This window comes from Perognathus longimembris, chromosome 11, assembly GCF_023159225.1.
Source record: "Perognathus longimembris pacificus isolate PPM17 chromosome 11, ASM2315922v1, whole genome shotgun sequence".
Classification (NCBI taxonomy): Eukaryota; Metazoa; Chordata; class Mammalia; order Rodentia; family Heteromyidae; genus Perognathus; species Perognathus longimembris.
The window spans coordinates 16,724,645-16,743,067 of NC_063171.1; the positions used below are offsets into that span (position 1 = coordinate 16,724,645).

The 18,423-nt window shown below is 35.7% G+C and overlaps 1 protein-coding gene across 5 annotated transcripts in view; it reads right to left on the reverse strand.

Annotated features, from left to right (window-relative positions):
* Odr4 (odr-4 GPCR localization factor homolog) overlaps nucleotides 1-18,423 on the reverse strand; it is a 32,411-nt gene that overhangs the window by 11,755 nt on the left and 2,233 nt on the right. For 3 of the 5 annotated variants that reach the window (XM_048357811.1, XM_048357812.1, XM_048357810.1), the window contains exons 2-10: nucleotides 16,897-17,017; nucleotides 13,619-13,753; nucleotides 11,715-11,810; nucleotides 7,505-7,611; nucleotides 5,583-5,619; nucleotides 4,502-4,642; nucleotides 3,704-3,799; nucleotides 3,252-3,317; nucleotides 132-260 (exon numbers count right to left, since the gene is read on the reverse strand). In XM_048357811.1, the coding sequence (XP_048213768.1) occupies nucleotides 132-260; nucleotides 3,252-3,317; nucleotides 3,704-3,799; nucleotides 4,502-4,642; nucleotides 5,583-5,619; nucleotides 7,505-7,611; nucleotides 11,715-11,810; nucleotides 13,619-13,753; nucleotides 16,897-16,995 (906 nt within the window). In that variant the 5' untranslated portion in view covers nucleotides 16,996-17,017. The remainder of the gene's footprint in view (nucleotides 1-131; nucleotides 261-3,251; nucleotides 3,318-3,703; nucleotides 3,800-4,501; nucleotides 4,643-5,582; nucleotides 5,620-7,504; nucleotides 7,612-11,714; nucleotides 11,811-13,618; nucleotides 13,754-16,896; nucleotides 17,018-18,423) is intronic. The other 2 variants (XM_048357813.1, XM_048357814.1) reach the window with 2 other exon arrangements.

An 18,423-nucleotide genomic window follows, 5' to 3' on the forward strand; every position in this document is an offset into this window, starting at 1 on the left:
CTGTTTGGGTCTTCATCAACTGAAATCAAATTAATTATAAAACCCAAAGTTAAAATATAAAATTTTAGGATTTTGAGTAGCTATGTTGACCTGCTTCCACTTTTCATATGCCAACTACATTCTTCTCATACCTGTACAGCATCTTTCACCTTGGGCCTGCTGCTGTGAAGATACGCTCTGCATTTTACAGCACCCTGGAGGTTTACAGAACCACTGCATGTCTGGACTATGGCTGTGGATCTGTGATCTGAATTCAAGAGCTGAAAGACAAAATCTATTTCAGTCTTGACAGCCAACAATGATTAACTACATGACACTGAAACATTATATAAGCGGTTTTGAGGAGAAGGAAATTTTATGAACAACATTTTAACCATTTGACTATCACAGCTGCTTAGATAAAAGGAAATTTTTACTAAGTCAAGAATTCTTTAATATTCTCCATAAATTATTGAAAAGCCTTAATATTTCTCTATGTAAATTATACCATTTTATAAGCATTTTGAATTTATACTGAAATAAAACCTAACTATATATAACACATGCACCTAGCTACATATACATATATATTAACAAAGACATCCAAAGTATTAATCTGCAAAGTATTCACTAAAAATACATTATTTACTGATTAGTCTGGTAAGTACTGAGAAGATGAAAATGCAGAAACAAAACGTGAGATACAAAGTGTCCATAAAACTACACAAAATAACTGTGCCAAGTAGGACATGATATACATGGTAAATTTATAATCAATGCATACACTCCCATTTATATGCTTTCAACATACAACTTTCATATTCTAAATGTGAAGGTACACCTTGTTTATACAAAAATGGAATGCCAACTATGACTGTTACCACAAAATATTAATGGTTTTAAATGGATTAAATGGTTGTTACTTTCATATCACAGTTCCATCTTCAATGTAAGGTGTGCTCACTCCTGCTTGGCTTTCAGATGTTTCGCATTTTTAACCTCATCATTTTAATACGTACCAAAACAGAGAGAGCATGGAAATGTTAAAAGTCCTCCATTGAGAGCCTACCATCACAAGGGACACCAAAACCATGATTAAAAAAAAATAAGTTCATGATAAGAATTTATGTTTCAAATACACCTGAAATAAATCATTAAGTGGACTTGCTCTAGAGAATAAAATGAAAATAATGCAATTTGAGAGAAGTTTTATAAACTCAATCAAGAAGTAATGAGAAGGGCTGGGAATATGGCCTAGTGGCAAGAGTGCTTGCCTCCTACACATGAAGCTCTCAGTTCGATTCCCCAGCACCACATATATGGAAAACGGCCAGAAGGGATGCTGTGGCTCAGGTGGCAGAGTGCTAGCCTTGAGTGGGAAGAAGCCAGGGATGGTGCTCAGGCCCTGAGTCCAAGGCCCAGGACTGGCCAAAAAAAAAAAAAAAAAAAAAGTAATGAGAAAAGAAATGATAAAATACAAGCTACTGAAAAGAACGTTAGTAGTCCATGTCTAATACAGTTCAAGCAAAACATAGTTATTTTTAAGAATTAAAATTTAATTGCAGCTAAGGTCTTATTAGTACAAAGCTTAGCACAGTCCATATAATTTTATAGGTCTATGATCCACTAAAAACTGTTCATCATCAAACAAAACAGTAAAATGACAATGTTGATACTATTTTTGGAAGAGTGCTATGTTACTGGTACAGTTTACTGGTATACCAGTAAAGTGTGTAGGAGGTAGAACTAGGATTACAGACATAAACCATCATAGCTACCTGCATCACTTTATTTTAAAATATCTTTTATATTTCTATTTATACCACTCCTCTTACTTTTAGCTAATTTTATTTATATGTATTTTACATTCTAAATGATTTTTAAAATCTTTCACTTCCTCATGTTGTCCCTTATTTTTTCCTCTTAACTTTGTTTTTCCTTCTTGTCTCTGCTCTACGCACCCCTTCATTTTATTAATTTATTTTTATTACACTACTTTAACTTTTATTACATAGTTTATTCTATATTATTTTTGCCATCTTCTTTTCTATGATTATTGCTGTACAGCAGTTGGCTAAATTTTAATTACATTTCTATATCTAGTTTGTTTTCATAGTGATGTTTATTTTATCCTAAGAGGTACTAGAGGTTGACACATCAAAAAGCTGCTCACTAAAAAAGCCTCCAAATAAAACTGGAAGAGATGTTCAATTTTATTAAAGTTGTTTAATCTTTAGTCATAAAGGAATTGCAAAGCAATACTATATTGAGATTCAATCTCACTAAAGTTAGAATTACTATCAAGAAAACAAATTCTGTCAAGCATGCAGGAAAAAGGAACTCTCATTTACTGTTAGGGAGGCCCACAAAAGTTAAAAATAGAAAGACCAAGTGACTCAGGTACATAGCAAATCCAGGTAAATAGCAAATGATCTGGGTATATATGTGAAAGAACCTATTGGTATACAATATAGTTACCTAAATACTAGTCATAATAGCAAAGTTAAGAAAACAGTCTAGGTATCATCAGTGCTGAATTGGTTAAGCAAGTGAAAATCACATATCCACAACCAGCTATTTTTATTCAGCCATATCAAAATTATATCAACTGCAGAAAATAGATGGAAGTGCAGATCATCATATTAAACAAAATAAGCCCGATTCAGAAAGACAAATGTCACGTTTCCTCTTACATGTGGAATCTATATAATAATAATGAGTGAAAGTAGGGCTGGGAATACGGCCTAGTGGTAAAGTGCTTGCCTCGTATACATGAAGCCCTGGTTTCAATTCCTCAGCACCATATATATAGAAAAAGCCAGAAGTGGCTCTGTGGCTCAAGTAGTAGAGTGCTAGCCTTGAGCAAAGAGAAGCCAGGGACAGTGCTCAGGCCCCAGAGTTCAAGCGCCAGGACTGGCAAAAAACAAAAGAAAACAAAAAAAAAGTGAAAGGAAAAGGAAATTATTTAGGAAGGGACAGGGACCATGGGAAAACTAAAGGAGTCAGGAACAGGCAATGAAAAAGCAGAGAATATGACCAAAGGATATCACAGACATGCATGAAATATCAAATACATGTATTAATCCCTTTATTCTATTACAATATATACTAATAAAAAACTAACAAATTAAGGGAAAAATAAATAAAAGAATGTTTCTTGGGAGTAAAGTTCTTATAACTGGAAATTTTATAGTTCCTTTTATCTGTACATTTTTCTTTACTCTGAAATGCACAAACAATTTCATTATCACTATGTTAAAAATAATATTTACCAAATGTGTTAGTACTTGAACACCAAAAGGCGGAGGGGTTACTTGAGTATTTCCTCTAGATTTTTTCTAAAAAAAAAAAACCAAACGACAAGTTATTAGAGAATTGTCCTACATTTACCCAATAAATAAGAGAAAAAACACTATTATTTCTTGTTTGCACTTAGCTTTTTATACAATCATACTTTATATATATATAGTTTCAATAAAAATTAAGTATGAAGTTTATAATATGAAGACTAAGTTAAAATGTCATTCTCTAATGCAAGTTTTATGATCCTAGCTTCATCAGAAATAGTGTCTATCACTTTCAAAAAAGTTACTTTTATTGTGACAAGCTTCAGAAATTAATCAGTACACAAAACCAGATTTTATGAAGGCTAGTACTAAAGATAAATCTTTTAATTTTCCTTAAACACAAGTTATTTCATAAGGTCATTTTTCTTTCAACTCACCTGTCCGTCTAATAGGTCACAATCTCCATCTTTAACTTGTCCATTAATTAAATAAACACCATTTTCTATTTGCTTGGCCCACTGTGTAAGTCCATTCTTAAAAGAAAACAATATGGAAATCTTTCATATAATATCTCCAACTCTCTAAATTCCATTTATTCTATTTAATACATTGAAAATTTGTAAAGCCTTAAATATCAGTTTTGTAGTATTTAAATCTACTCAAAGATTCATAAAAAAGCTATGCCCTAATCTTTTAGTACCTTATCCATATAATAATTTTTCTGATCTCAGTCCTAAATTAACAACTATATCACAAATTATCATTGTATTATCTACATGAATTTTATTAAATAACAAAATTTAATCATGCCCATTATCATTTCAAATAATCAGAAGTGAAAATGAGCCTCAAACAAATAATATAAAGCAGTATTAAAGCGAAAAAATAAGAATCATTTACCTTCTTCAATTTAGAAAAAAATGAAATAAAAGATACAAAAATACAAATGGCTTCAAAAAGAATGGCAAAACCAATAAGTACCAAGAGAAAGCATAAGATTTAAGCAGTATAACTATTCCCGTATTTACATAGGTTAACTAATAAATGTTTATTAAATATGTATGTGATATACATTAGTATAACATGACACTTCTCCTAATCTGGCTGGAATAATATGTTCACTACTCACATTTAACACAACCATAAATGCAGTGCAATTGAGGATATGAAAGGACTGTTTTAACTAGGAAACAACAGATTATCAACTAAGTAAACCACTGTTACCACTCTAATACCTTTGCATTTTTCTCCAGAGTATAGGTGACAGAAGTAGGAGAAAGTGGGATGTGAATGTTAATGTGAACAGTACACTCTAGGGAAAGCCATGAAGCGGACAGTCCATTCTGATACTTCCAATCTGCTGGTCTTGGTGAACTCTAAGCAAGTGATAAGATGGAAAAACTAAGTATGATACAGGTTAGATAAAACACATGCATCAATAAAACATCATAGAAGTATATAACATAACAACCAAAATACACTAAAATCCAAAGTTATTTGGTCCTATTTCTTGATTAAAGGGTAGATTAAACTAAGTAAAGCATACATTAAGTTCAGTACTAATTTATATATACTAACCAACTACAGCATCCCCGAAAAGAAAGGGTTAGAAAAAGACAGAAAGTTCTGGGTTTAGAATATGAAACCTCTTCTGTCTCTCCTGCATTTACTCATCTCCACAGTGACAATTCTTAAAATTCTGATTTGTACCAAGTCAATGAATTCTAGCAGATGTCAGATGTTCTCCCTTTTTGTCCCTCCTTGTTAACAAAACTGAAAAGTTACCATTTTTCACCTTAACACCAAGATGATCTGGATTCTGCTTAGTACAGGTAGGTTATTGACTAGGCATGATAGTTAGAAAAACATCTTCAATCACTTTTTCTTTGCCAGTCCTGGGGCTTGATGAGCTCAGGGTCTGGGCATTGTCCCTGAGTTTCTTTTTGCTCTAGGCAATGTGCCACTTCTGGCTTTTTCTGTATAGGTGGTACTGAGAAATGGAACCCAAGGTTTCATGCATGCTAGGCAAGCACTCTACCAGGAAAACACATTCCCAGCCCTTCAATCACTTTTATAATCAGCTTCTCAAATGTAAGACTAAATATGTACATTAGCAAAAATATTTTAACAACTAAAATGTTTTCCTTCACTGTAATGAAATTAATCATACTCTGAAATAAAAACATGTGGCTATAATACCAATAAGGAATTACAGCACTGAAAACTTTTAAAACTGAGCATTAAGGAGAATTTTTTGTTTTTGCAAAACAGAAAAATCTTTAAACACTTCTGAGAATAAAGATCAATTTCTCTTACCTTTGGATCATGGACATCATAGGTTCGACATGATATTCTTTATTAATTAAGGGCAGAAATGCACAAAAAAGAACTAATTCTTGATAGTTCTTGATAAGTATACTTGATAAGAATTCTTGATAAGTATACGCAAATATACAGGTTTGTATAAATATTTATGTACACATATATATAAATTGTTCACACTATAGTGATTCTGTATTTTATTATTATTATTTTTTTTTTTTTTTTGGCCAGTCCTGGGCCTTGGACTCAGGGCCTGAGCACTGTCCCTGCCTTCTTCCCGCTCAAGGCTAGCACTCTGCCACCTGAGCCACAGCGCCCCTTCTGGCCGTTTTCCATATGTGTGGTGCTGGGGAATCGAACCAAGAGCTTCATGTGTAGGAGGCAAGAGCTCTTGCCACTAGGCCATATTCCCAGCCCATGATTCTGTATTTTAAAACTATTTCTCTCAATTTCTCAACATTACTAATCAAGATAGAATGGAAGCACTTGTGAACTTTCCCTCTAACACAACCAGTATAACAGAAGACAGTGCTGGTTTGGTTGGGAGCAAGGGTAAGAATGTTTATAAGATTGAAAAACAGTACATGGAACTTCCCAGTTAGAAAACAAGTAAGTTAAAAGCTCATTTTCTGTAAGGCTCATTATTTTGTTTCCAGCAAGCCCTAATTTATTTTGGGCCCTTGGAGTGCTACGCCTTTAGTCAGGCTCCTTCTTACTTAGGAGTTCTTTCCTGGTACATTCATAGAGGAAAGCCCCTAAGAAGGTTCTGTAATTGGTTTTTAGCATAGGGATTTTGCAGAAGTCTACACTGTCCAGCTCAGTGCACCTATGCTTTGAACTGCACATTTTATCTTTAAGGAATAAAAGTAATGCTTTCACTATAATGGAGACATTAAAGCCAGGCACCAGTGGCTCACTTGTGTAATCCTAACTAATCAGGAGGCTGAAAACTGAGGATCATAGTTCAAAGCCAGTCTGGGCAGGAAACTCTGTGAGACTCTTACTTCTACTAAGCTACTTTAAAAAGCTAGAAGTGGCGCTGTGGCTCAAGTTAGTAGATCACTCCCCTTGGGCAAAAGAAGCTCAGGGATAGTGCGTAGGCCTAGAGTTCAAGCCCCAGGACCAGCAAAAATAGCAATAATAATCAACAAAAAAACCATTCATTTGTATGTCAGTGGGCATTTAGATCTCTCTAGAAGGCCTACTAAGGTTTGTAGTGATTACTGGTAAAGAATTTAGTCCTTAGTTCTTGCTATCTCTCTCAAACTCTTCAATCATCATCATCATCATCATCATCATCATCATCACCATCACTGGCAGGCCTAATTATATATTATTTTCAAAAATAAAAAAGACTGGGGCTGGGAATATGGCCTAGTGGCAAGAGTACTTGCCTCCTACACATGAAGCTCTCAGTTCGATTCCCCAGCACCACATATATGGAAAACAGCCAGAAGGGGCGCTGTGGCTCAGGTGGCAGAGTGCTAGCCTTGAGCGGGAAGAAGCCAGGGATGGTGCTCAGGCCCTGAGTCCAAGGCCCAGGACTGGCCAAAAAAAAATAAAAATAAAAATAAATTAAAAATAAATAAAATAAAAAAGACTGATTTTTTTATTTGAAAAATTATTTAAGACAGGTGCTGGTAGCTAATGCCAATAATCCTAACTACTAAGAGGGCTGAGGTCCAGATAACAATGACTCAAGACCAGCCTGAGTAGAAAAGTCCATTAGACTCCAAAATAAAAACAAAAAGATGGGCTGAGGTGGTTCAAGTGGTAGAGTACCAGCCAAGCAGCTCAAGGCTCTGAGTTTGAACTCCAGAACTGAAACCGAAAACTAAAGACATTAATAAATAAATGTTGTGAACATTGTTTGGTGCCATATACTTGTAACTATAGACAACTTAAGTAAAGGATACTTCTTTGTAGAAGAACAAAGATGGACTAGCACCCGTTCTGAGACCTCCTCCTCAGTGAAACTCCACAATCTTTTTCTATTCATAGACTTTACCATAGCAAATATTATCTGAAAGGAAGAAAAACAAAACACATTAATTCAATGCAAATTGAAACTAGTAGGTAAGAATTCACTTAGCTTTAACATTCTATGTCAACTATTGATTTTTCCTTCAAATTGAAGAGAACTGATATATTAACCATTTTGGGTTCTTTTTTTTTGGGGGGGTGGGGGTGGGGGAAGGAGTGTGCCTGAGCACTATTTCTTGGTTTTTTTCACTCAATGCTAGCACTCTACCACTTGATCCACAACTCTACTTCTTGCTTTGCTTGTTACCTGGAGATGAGTCTCAGACTTTCCTGCCCAGGCTAGCTTTGATTCTTGAACCTCAGATATTAGTCTACTAAGTAGCTAGGAATATAAGAATGAGCCACTGGCATCCAGCTGTTTTTTTCTTTAAACTTTTTTTTGGGGGGGAAGGGGGTAAGGGAGGGGGCTTGAATTCAGTACCTGGGTGCTATCCTTTGCCTTTTTCATACAAGTTTGGCTGATGCTATACCACTTGGGCCACAGCTCCACTTTCTAATTTTAGTGTAGTTTACTTTTAATTTTATTTTTAAAGATTTACATTAAAATTGTGTTTAAAGTAGAAAAATGTAATTTTCGTTAATGATTAACTGGACATAAAAAATTCATCTGGGGCAACTAGCATTTATATGGAATACAGAATAGAAACTTTTGGTTAGAAGACAAAATGTAACTATAGGGGCTGGGAATATGGCCTAGTGGCAAGAGTGCTTTCCTCATACACATGGAGTCCTAGGTTCGATTCCCCAGCACCACATATACAGAAAACAGACAAAAGTGGCGCTGTGGCTCAAGTGGCAGAGTGCTAGCCTTGAGCAAAAAAAAAAGCCAGGGACAGTGCTCAGGCCTTGAGTTCAAGGCCCATGACCAGGCCAAAAATATATATATATGTATATATATATAGGTATATACCTATATGTATACCTATATATATATATACATATATATAGGTATGTATATTGCAAAAACAGGGCAGGTTGTTCATCTAACTTTGTTTTTTGGCTAGTCCTGGGGCTTGAACTCAGAGCCTAGGCACTGTCCCTGAACACTTTGCTCAAGGCTAGTGCTCTATTACTTGAGTTCCATTTCTGGCTTTATGACAGTTAATTGGAGGCAAGAGTTTAATGGACTTTCCTACTCAGGCTGGCTTTGAACCATGACCTTGAGATCTCAGCTCCTGAGCAGCCAGGATTATAGGTGTGGGTCACTAGTGCCTGACAACGCTTCTTATTTAAATATCACAAAAGACTTAACACAATATATAAGGTTGCACACACCCTAACTTTGGGCTGGCTTCAGTCATGAACATTGTATTATTATCTCTTGAGTAGCATGCACTAACACAGGTAGCCTCATTCTTTTCTGTTTTTGTGTTTGTTTGTTTTTCTGTTTTTGTTTATTGAGAAAGGGTCTTGCTTGCAGCTGTAACTAGCTTGGAATGTAAGTAGTAGCTTCAAACTCATAATTGTCCTTTTTTTTTTTTTTTTTTTTTTTTGCCAGTCCTGGGGCTTGGACTCAGGGCCTGAGCACTGTCCCTGGCTTCCTTTTGCTCAAGGCTAGCACTCTGCCACTTGAGCCACAACGCCACTTCTGGTCGTTTCTATATATGTGGTGCTGGGGAATCGAACCCAGGGTTTCATGTATACGAGGCAAGCACTCTACCACTAGGCCATATTCCCAGCCCCATAATTGTCCTTTTATTCAAGCATGGGTATTACAAGCAATCATCATCATGTTTGGTTGAGATATGACATTCCTAAAGTCTCATATTCTTGGAAACAAAAGCAAAAGGAAAGATATAACTGTATCCTTTAGCACTGAGTCAACATCCATCCCAGTCAATAAGGCAGCAGCCACAAAATGATGTATATGCAATGTGAATAACAGTAAATACTCATAGATTTGTGCTATATCTCAAATGGTCAAATATAATGTACAATGGTGAAAAAGATAAATGGAAGATAGAAAAGAGAGTATAAGACTAACAGGGAAAGAAGCATCTCCACTTTCTTTCCTTGCCGTCTTGGGCACAAATTCAAAGACACTTGATAAGACAGGTTACAATACTGGAAAAATCAATAGAATTTACAATTCTAAATTCTACCAAGTTTTAACTAATTTCCTTCCTCTAGGGGCCTTAGGGGAGGGGGTGTGCCGGGCTCAGGTTGCCTCCCCTGGCGCGGGGGTTCAGGCTCTACTCTACTCTAATCGCTCCCTTTGTCACCCACTCCCCTGGTCACCCGACCCGCAGGTAAAGCCAGAGTGGAGTGGGGGGCTCAGGAAAGACCTCAGGTGCATGCGGCCGTACAAGATCGCTTTACCTCCCTCCTTACCTGTGAAGAAAGCCAGGCATATGCGGATCTCGGAGACGCTTCAAGAGTAAATCTGATTTAATAAGGGAGTGGCTAGCAGTTGATATAGTAGGGGGCAACGAGAGAAGGGGTGATAGATCAGAGACCTGGCGATAGGCTGGCAAGCTTGTCATAGGACCCCCTCATGAGCTAACGTCACTTGCTTAGCACCACCCCAGGGGCGAAAAGCCAGCGAGAATGGGGAGCACATGGGCTGGCGAGAAAGTTGGGGGGCTGTTCGCAGAGCCAGTTCTTCTGGTTCCGGACCCAGAGAATTGTGGCCTGCTTCCGCATTCCCCCAGGGCTGGGGGAAGGGCGGCGTCTTGGGAGTGCTCTCCATTGCCCTTCCCCCTCAAGGCCAAAGCTGAACCCCAACAGGGGTGCTTCTGAAGAATATAAAATTCTCCTCTCTCTTGGAGCATGAAATACCTTTGTGAAGGTTTATGTGGATCTTGAGTACTAAAAGAGATAGAAGCTGCCTGCAAACAGGTTTACACCCTAGGTTTGGGTTTAAGAGTAAACATCTTTAGATATGCATATTTCGTTTTAGACAAGATTTTCCAATTGTATAAAGAATTTTTTAAAAGTTGTAAGAGACCTAGGTAGGATATATACTAAGACTAGAAATAAAAAATAGGTAATTATTTGTGATTTAATTTCAAGATTTTTCCTTGGTGGTAGAAGGGGTTTGAACTCAGGACTTCATGCTTGTAGGCTGATGCCACTGTACTAGATCTACAGCCCTGTTTATCTCTGGTTATTCTTAGCATCTTGCTCTATTCCTACCTGGTCAAATACCAAGCTTTGAACAACTAGTATAGACTTCTTGTCACTAGGATCACACAGTGTCTGTCAGTGGAGATAAGAGTCTCATAACTGTTAGGCCAGGGCTGACCTGGCCCTGCAATCCTCCCAATCTCAGTCTCCCATGTAGCCTGGAATAACAAATACATACTACTGGGCTCAGCTATGGACTGAGATGGTGGTCTCACTAAATTTTCTGCTCAGATTGTTCTTGAATTTTGATTTACTGTTTTTACCCTCCCAAGCAGCTAGGATTACAGAAGTTAGCCATGAGGGGAGCCTCAATAGTTATTTAATTTTTGAGACAGGGTCTTAACACCTAGCTGAGATTGGCCTGGAATTTTCTAGGCAGCCCAATCTGGCCTCAAACTCACCACCCCTCTACCTCAGCCTCCCAAGTGTTGGGATTACAGGTATGTGCTACCACACCCATCTTTAACCCCAGGATCTTGAGAAAAGTAAACAAAAAATAAGTTCCGATTATAGCAAACACATAGTACTAAGTGTACTGTCTAGCTGAAACTGTTACTATATAAACTGTCAAACCATTATAATTTGTTTATAACATTAAGAAATCTCTTTGGAGCTAGGGTGTAACTCAGAGGTACAGTGCTTTCCTAATATGTACAAGGACCTGTGGTCTACCTTCAGAACCACCAAAAAAGTGAAAGACTATTTTTAAAACAAAGATCATTTTAAAATATATAACTTTCATTGCAAATGTTTCCACTTATCACATTCAAGGTACTCATATGATTGGATAGAAAAGGTTATGTCAACATAGTCCTAGCATAAACAATTATAGAACACTAATCTAAATGTGCCTACTATACGCATGTAATTAATTTAAAATACTGGGCATTTTTAATTACTATTTAACTTACTATATAACTTTGATCTTAGTAGGGATTTTTGATATCGCACACTTACTCTGCGCAGGGCATTTTGAAAATCATTTGCCAGTTCTAAAGTTGTAATAATAAATACTCCAAGAACTAAAAGTCCTCCAGGCAGCATTCTAGATACCTAAAAGTGAAAGTATAGTATTAGTGAGCATAAGCATGTGTAGTCTTTTCTATCTGACAAAATACATATTAAGCCAACAAATACTTACCCAATACCAACTACACACACAGCTTTGAAGTAGATGCAGTTGGAAAACTGGTCAAAATAATGACAAACATGATTATAGCTACTTCCTAATGTCAGATGGATTTTGTTCTGCCACCTATGAAATTCTTGACTGTTTAATGATTAAAAACATTTTAATGACATTTTTTCATTTTTTAAATTTATTAATTAAATTTTGTTGACAAGGTGTTGTGTAAAAGGGGTACACTTAGATAATAGGGCAGTGTGTACATTTCTTGTGATATCTTACACCCTTGTTTTTCTTTCCCTTCCCTAGATCAGGTAGGCATATATACAATAATAACATTTTTAATAATCACAAACATGGACTCTTAGGGAAGGAACACAAAGGCACAAATGCCTCTGTGATCATATAATACTTATTGAATGAAAACAACAACAACAACATATATACACACACAGAAACACATATATATACACACACATACATAGCTGGCACTCTACCACTTGATCCATGCCTCTCACTTTTTTGCTAATTGGAAGATAAGTCTTTTGGACTTTTGTCTGTATACACTGCTACAAATCACATCCAGAGCCTTGGAAATGCTAACCAAATGATCCCCAGTCCTCAGATTTTTTGAGACAGGGTCTCAGTATGTAGCTTAAGTTGGCCTTGAACTCTATATCTACTTACATTAGCTTCCAAGTGCTGGGATTACAGGAGTGTGCCACAATGCCCTTGCTCAATTGTTTTTTTTAATTAGCTAATAATAGCTAAAGTTTCTTAAAATGTAAAAAATAAATTTTACTTTTATTTAATCTCACTTTTTTATTGTATGCCAAGAGTTATTCAATAAATATTTTTAATTGAATTGGTTCATTCATGCCCTTTTACCATCCCTAAATACATTTCATTAGCTCATAATGACAATATTCTTTTCCTACATACCTATAATAAAACATCAGTGATCTTAGTAACTTTCTCCCTGTATCTCTCTACTTCCAAGACAGTTGGGTGATAAATCTTTTGAATTTTAATTCTCTGAAATCATTTCAAAACAAAGTGCCAGTTCGCTCTAAGTCAAATTTTCCATGTATTCACTTTTCTAACCTTTTAGAGTTCCCATTATAAACCATGGAAATGCTGTGCTTAGGCACCCAGAGTATAGACATAATAAAAATATGACTCACACCTGCACAGAATTCAGAATCTAAGTCAGGTTCATGCCATCTTCATATTTTGTTCTGTTTCAAGTCTTTCTATTCTCCAATTCACATTGTGCTATAGTATTAAAGTTATCTTCTAAAGTACTAGAAAATCAATTACATTAGTGCCTTCAAGAATCTCTGAGTGCCTACCATATGAACTGTTTATTAAATACATTCCTCACAACTGCACTCAAAAGCCACATAAACAGTAGCTCCTTCTACTCTCACTTTTATAAATTTCTCACCAAGCTTCACATTTTAGCTATATCTAGTTACTTATCCTTTTATTTTTATATCTTTGGCTCACTTATCCATGCTACCTTTGATGTTTTCAGGTTGCCTTTCGATTTCTTCTTTTGAACTAGTCTTAATCACTCATGTTTACGGCCTTCTATAAAACTATTTGAATCCAACCACTGGATATTTAATATTTAAAATAAGTACTCTGAAGTCCTAATAAGCTGAGAACAAATTTTTTTCTTTTTCTGTTAGTCAAATAAATACATACAGTTCTATTAAAAAGACCAAATTACCTGATTGGCATGTTCTGTGGCCCATTCTTCATCCAAATTATCCAATTTAGCTCTTGGATGTCTGGGATTCTCATTTTTTTCCTCTTTGGGTGGTGTTCTAGTGGCAAGAATCACATAATCCTTTTGTGAAGAACACTTCAAAACAAATTATAAAAGCTATTAGTGATATCTGATTAAAGAACCAGGTACCTTAGCTGTTAATACACACACAAACTGAATAAGATTTGTAGCAGATAATTAATATCTATATTGTTATGGACTCTCTATTCATGAAAATTAATGTTAATAAACTATCCTATAATATTTCTTTCACACGTTGTTTACCTTATATTAAATATTAATTTGTTGTTTTTGGACATCCCAAATACATATAGGATAAAAAAAGTATACTGGAGAAGTAAATAAAGTACATTAACTAAAATATATGCTTAGTCAACTTTCTAATTATTTTCATTCCAAATAATTTACATGTTAGCTATTTAGCAAGTATAAAATCTCAGTAAAATAAAACAGATGACCTTATACATGCTAATTTAAGTAGAACAAGAACAATAGGAAACTTTCTCAGATATATCTGCAGAACAACATAGAATTTGGAATAAATCAAAGTGATACCAGATTCTATGATCTTGTTTTTACTATAGTTAGATGGTAACAGTAGTTGTAATATATAAAGATAAACTTAGGAAACAAGACAACTCAGCTTCACTACAGTGAAAAAGACCCTAAAAATGAGGAAAATGAGGCTGATGATGCAAGTTAGTGTGGATCTATGCATATGAACTAACAATCCATTATAACCACTATTACTATCTTGAAATACAAAGGTTATTTCTGGAAAATTATAGTCAAATATACTCAGGAAAAGAACAGACTCCTGATTATAAAGAGGTTCTTCAAAAGAAAAGAAGGAAAGGGGAGGGGAGGGGAGGGGAGGGGAGGGGAGGGGAGGGGAGGGGAGGGGAGGGGAAGAAGGAGGGGAAGGGAGGAAGGAGGGGAGAAAGATGATTTTGAAAATAAAAGGACAAGAAATTTTGAGAAACGTGAGTGCTGGAATCCGGGGAAGAAAAGACTCAAAGTAATAAAAGATACCCTAGTGCCTGGTGTAGTAACTGACAGTTACAATGAGGATCATGAGTGTGTGTAGCTCATACTTCTAATGAGGATCATGAGTTGGAGGCTAGTGCCTGATGTAGTAACTGACAGTTACAATGAGGATCATGAGTGTGTGTAGCTCATACTTCTAATGAGGATCATGAGTTGGAGGCTACCTCCAGCTATGCAGAAAGTATAGGTCAGCGTGAAAAGACATGAAGACAGACTTAGATGCAAGACAGTAGTTTAACAGAGCTCCTGAAAGAACCTATATCCAAATTTAGAACAGGTTTTAATTTGTTGTTGCTATAGTTGTGTGGTTGTTGTTTTGTGGTGATTTTTGTTTTGTTTTGGTTTGGTTTTTTGGTCACGGGGCTTGAATTCTGGGCCTGGCTGCTGTCCTGTGCTCTTCTGCTCAAGGCTAGTGCTCTACCACATGAGCCATGGCCACTTCCAGTTTTCCGATAGTTAATTGAAGATAAGAGTCTCATGGACTTGCTTGTCCAGGCTGGCTTAAAACCATGATCCTCAGATTTCAGCCTCCTAAGTAGTTAGGATTACAGGCAGGAGCTACCCACGCCAGCTAGAACAGGGTATTTATTCCTAATCTTTTATCTCTACTGATCAAAACCTTTTCTGGGGCTCCTTTAAAATTTTTAAACAAAGAGAAGTTAAAATTCTTGTAAAGTTCTTAACAAAAAGATCCCCACATTATCTACTAAGTAACCTAAATTAAAAAGAATTACAGGCTGGGCAGTGGTGTATCATGCCTGTAATCCTAGTAATTCAGATCTCAAGAAGCTGAGATCTGAGGATCATGGTTCAAAGTTAGCCCAGGAAGCAAGGTCCCCATGAGAATCTTGTCTCTAATTAACCACTTAAAAACTGGAGGTAGCACTGTGGCTTAAAGTGGTACAGCAAAATGAGCTCAGTAGCAGAGCTCAGGCCTGAGTTTAAGCCCTACAACTGACAAAATAAAAAACAAATTACAGATCACTTAGAGAGGCAGTCTTACTGTCTAGTGAAAGGCCCTCTAGGGTATAATACCTGAGTGCACAGTGTAGAAATGCCCTTTCTCCTAAGAAATCTTATTTTTTAAAACTCTGAAAATGAACCTACTTGTCTGGGCTGGACTCAAGTTAACAAAACTCATGAGTACAATGGAAAGAACTTGAATGTTACAACTCATATTTCCTCTTACAGTGTATTCCTTTTATTTACAGTGATATGTAACACACCCAGGGCCTTGCACATGCTGGAAAAGTGTTCATCAATGGAACCACACCCCCAACTTCGTGCTTTTTTATGTAAGTAGGTAAGCTCAAGTAATGCAGACATAATATGGACTGTAAAATTGCAAGAGAAATAGCTCAGAATGCAAACAGAATCCAAAAAGGAAAGCTAAATAACTTGAAGGTTCTAAAGCATCAGACAGAAATAAAATTCTCAGAATAAGAATTTATTTACTACTAGGCCTCAAAACCAAGCCTCCAGGGCCACTGCATACTGTTTACTTGTTTAAATGGAAGTAGACTGCCAGATTGTATGACTTCATTGCTTTACTTTTTTGCTTTGTGTTGGTAACCCACATTTTTTTTCTTTTTATAAATAATATATTCTTCCTTCAATTACAAGTGATTGTCTATGCTATGCAAAGCTGTCCAAACCTCAATCTCATTCTGTGTTGGCCTAATATCCAACTCTCACTCTATCCCTTTCCCTACTTCTGTTTTGTCAACATTAAAAAAAATTTAATATAATAGGCATTATAGCACATAACAAAATATGACTACTGATGCATTGTTGGAACTAAGACAAGGCACACTAGAATGGGAATGAAATTATAAAAAGCTTCTTTTGTGAAGAAATAGACAACCAGGAATTAATAAAGACCAGAAAGGAGTATAAAATATGTTGTAAAGAGAGTAAAATTTTAAAAGTGTGGTTAGTAAAAACTCTAAACTTTGAAGTTTGTACAAAAATTAATTCACAGTACCCAAAGATAATGTGTGCTAACTTGAGCACAGCTGGGCCAGATGTTTCCTCAAAGATCTGCTATAGATTCACTACATACATCACATCCTTCCAAACATCAATTTCAAGTTTATTATTAAATAGCTTGCTTAACACTATTTAACAGATAGTTTGTTTTACTCAATAAATGTACAGTAAAAAACACATACCTGTCCTATCAAAAGACCAGAGACAAAAGCTTTCCCTTGGAGACTGATATTTGAAAGATACTGGCCAACAGTCTCTTCTACAATGTAGGTTCTTCCCATTATTGAGAGCAAATTCAATCTCCTAAATAACAAGATAAAAATTATATTTTAAGTAAGGAAACTCAGCATGAGGGTAGTAGAGAGAAAAGTAATACTATATGGCTACTATTCCAAGACTTGTAGTGATTGCTTACAAACGAGAACATTCTTTCATGCAAAATTCCAATATAACTTCAGAATCTTCCCATAATTTGCTGTAAGAAACATCTACCTATCAACCAGAGTTGACAAGAGAGTCAAACAGATTTATCATACTTGGGATAAACGAGAAAAGACTAAACTTTTAGTCAATGCACTTGATTTCTTACATTGGATCTGCTGATCTACACCTTACTTCTATTCTCCTCACTAATCTTTTGGTGGTCCTCCATGTTCACATCTCTAAAATAGAAAGGATGGATTTCTGAACAGTCACTGGGGGGCGGATTAAACTTGTTTACTCATAAGCATCTACTGCAAAATTATTTGCTAAAGACTGTCAGATGGGATGGTACAAAGATGAATAACATTATTGAACCCTTGAGCAACTCACAGTAAGAGTTATTTATGTAAGTAAAGAGCTACTAGAATAATGATAATTACCTATACATCTTATATCTTCTATAGGTACTGTGCTAAGTATTTTAGTGAAATAACATTGAATTCATTAAACTCTTCGGAGTTAGATACTATTTTTATCATTCTCATTTCATAGATGAAGAAATCAAAACTGAAAAAACAAAAGGTTAAATAACATATCCAAATAATAGAGCTGGTAAATAGTATATGTGGGGTTCAAGTTTAGCTTTAAGTTCAGGGTGAAAAAAAAGAAAGCAAAGAAATGACGTCTTTTAAAAATGAAGTAAAATAGAAACAGAGATTGTGGGAACAAAGTTGAAGTAGTTTATGGGTAAGAGTCATCCAGGTTCTGCAATAAAATGCAACAAAATTCTATTCAGTGTCAAGGCTACTACAGATATGGTGGTGTGGTATATCTGTTACCAATAAACTAAACTGTCACTTGCAAAAGAGTTTTGCATGACTTTAAAACTGAAGTTCAGAAAATGGATTAAAGTTTGAAATATTGCCCTACTGTTTCAAAGAGTCTATTCAGTTTTGTCTCAAAATTCATGTGAATCAGAAAGTGTGAATCAGATCCACATACTTTTATTATAAGGACTAAATCTAAAAGTACCTAGGTCATTAATGCTCTATAAAGTTAAGAGCTTTATACTTTTAATAATGCCTTAAGGTGTGAATTTCTATTTAACCTCCTTCTATTTCACCATGATACTCTATTCCTTTTGCTTCTACTCTTATAATTTTGATTCTCACAAAAAATACCAAGTGTCTCTAAAGATCTGATACTTAAATTTCTAAATGTATTGTGTGCAAAGTACTAATGTCATCTACTAGCTATATAATGTGTAAAAAACTGAATTCAAAAGG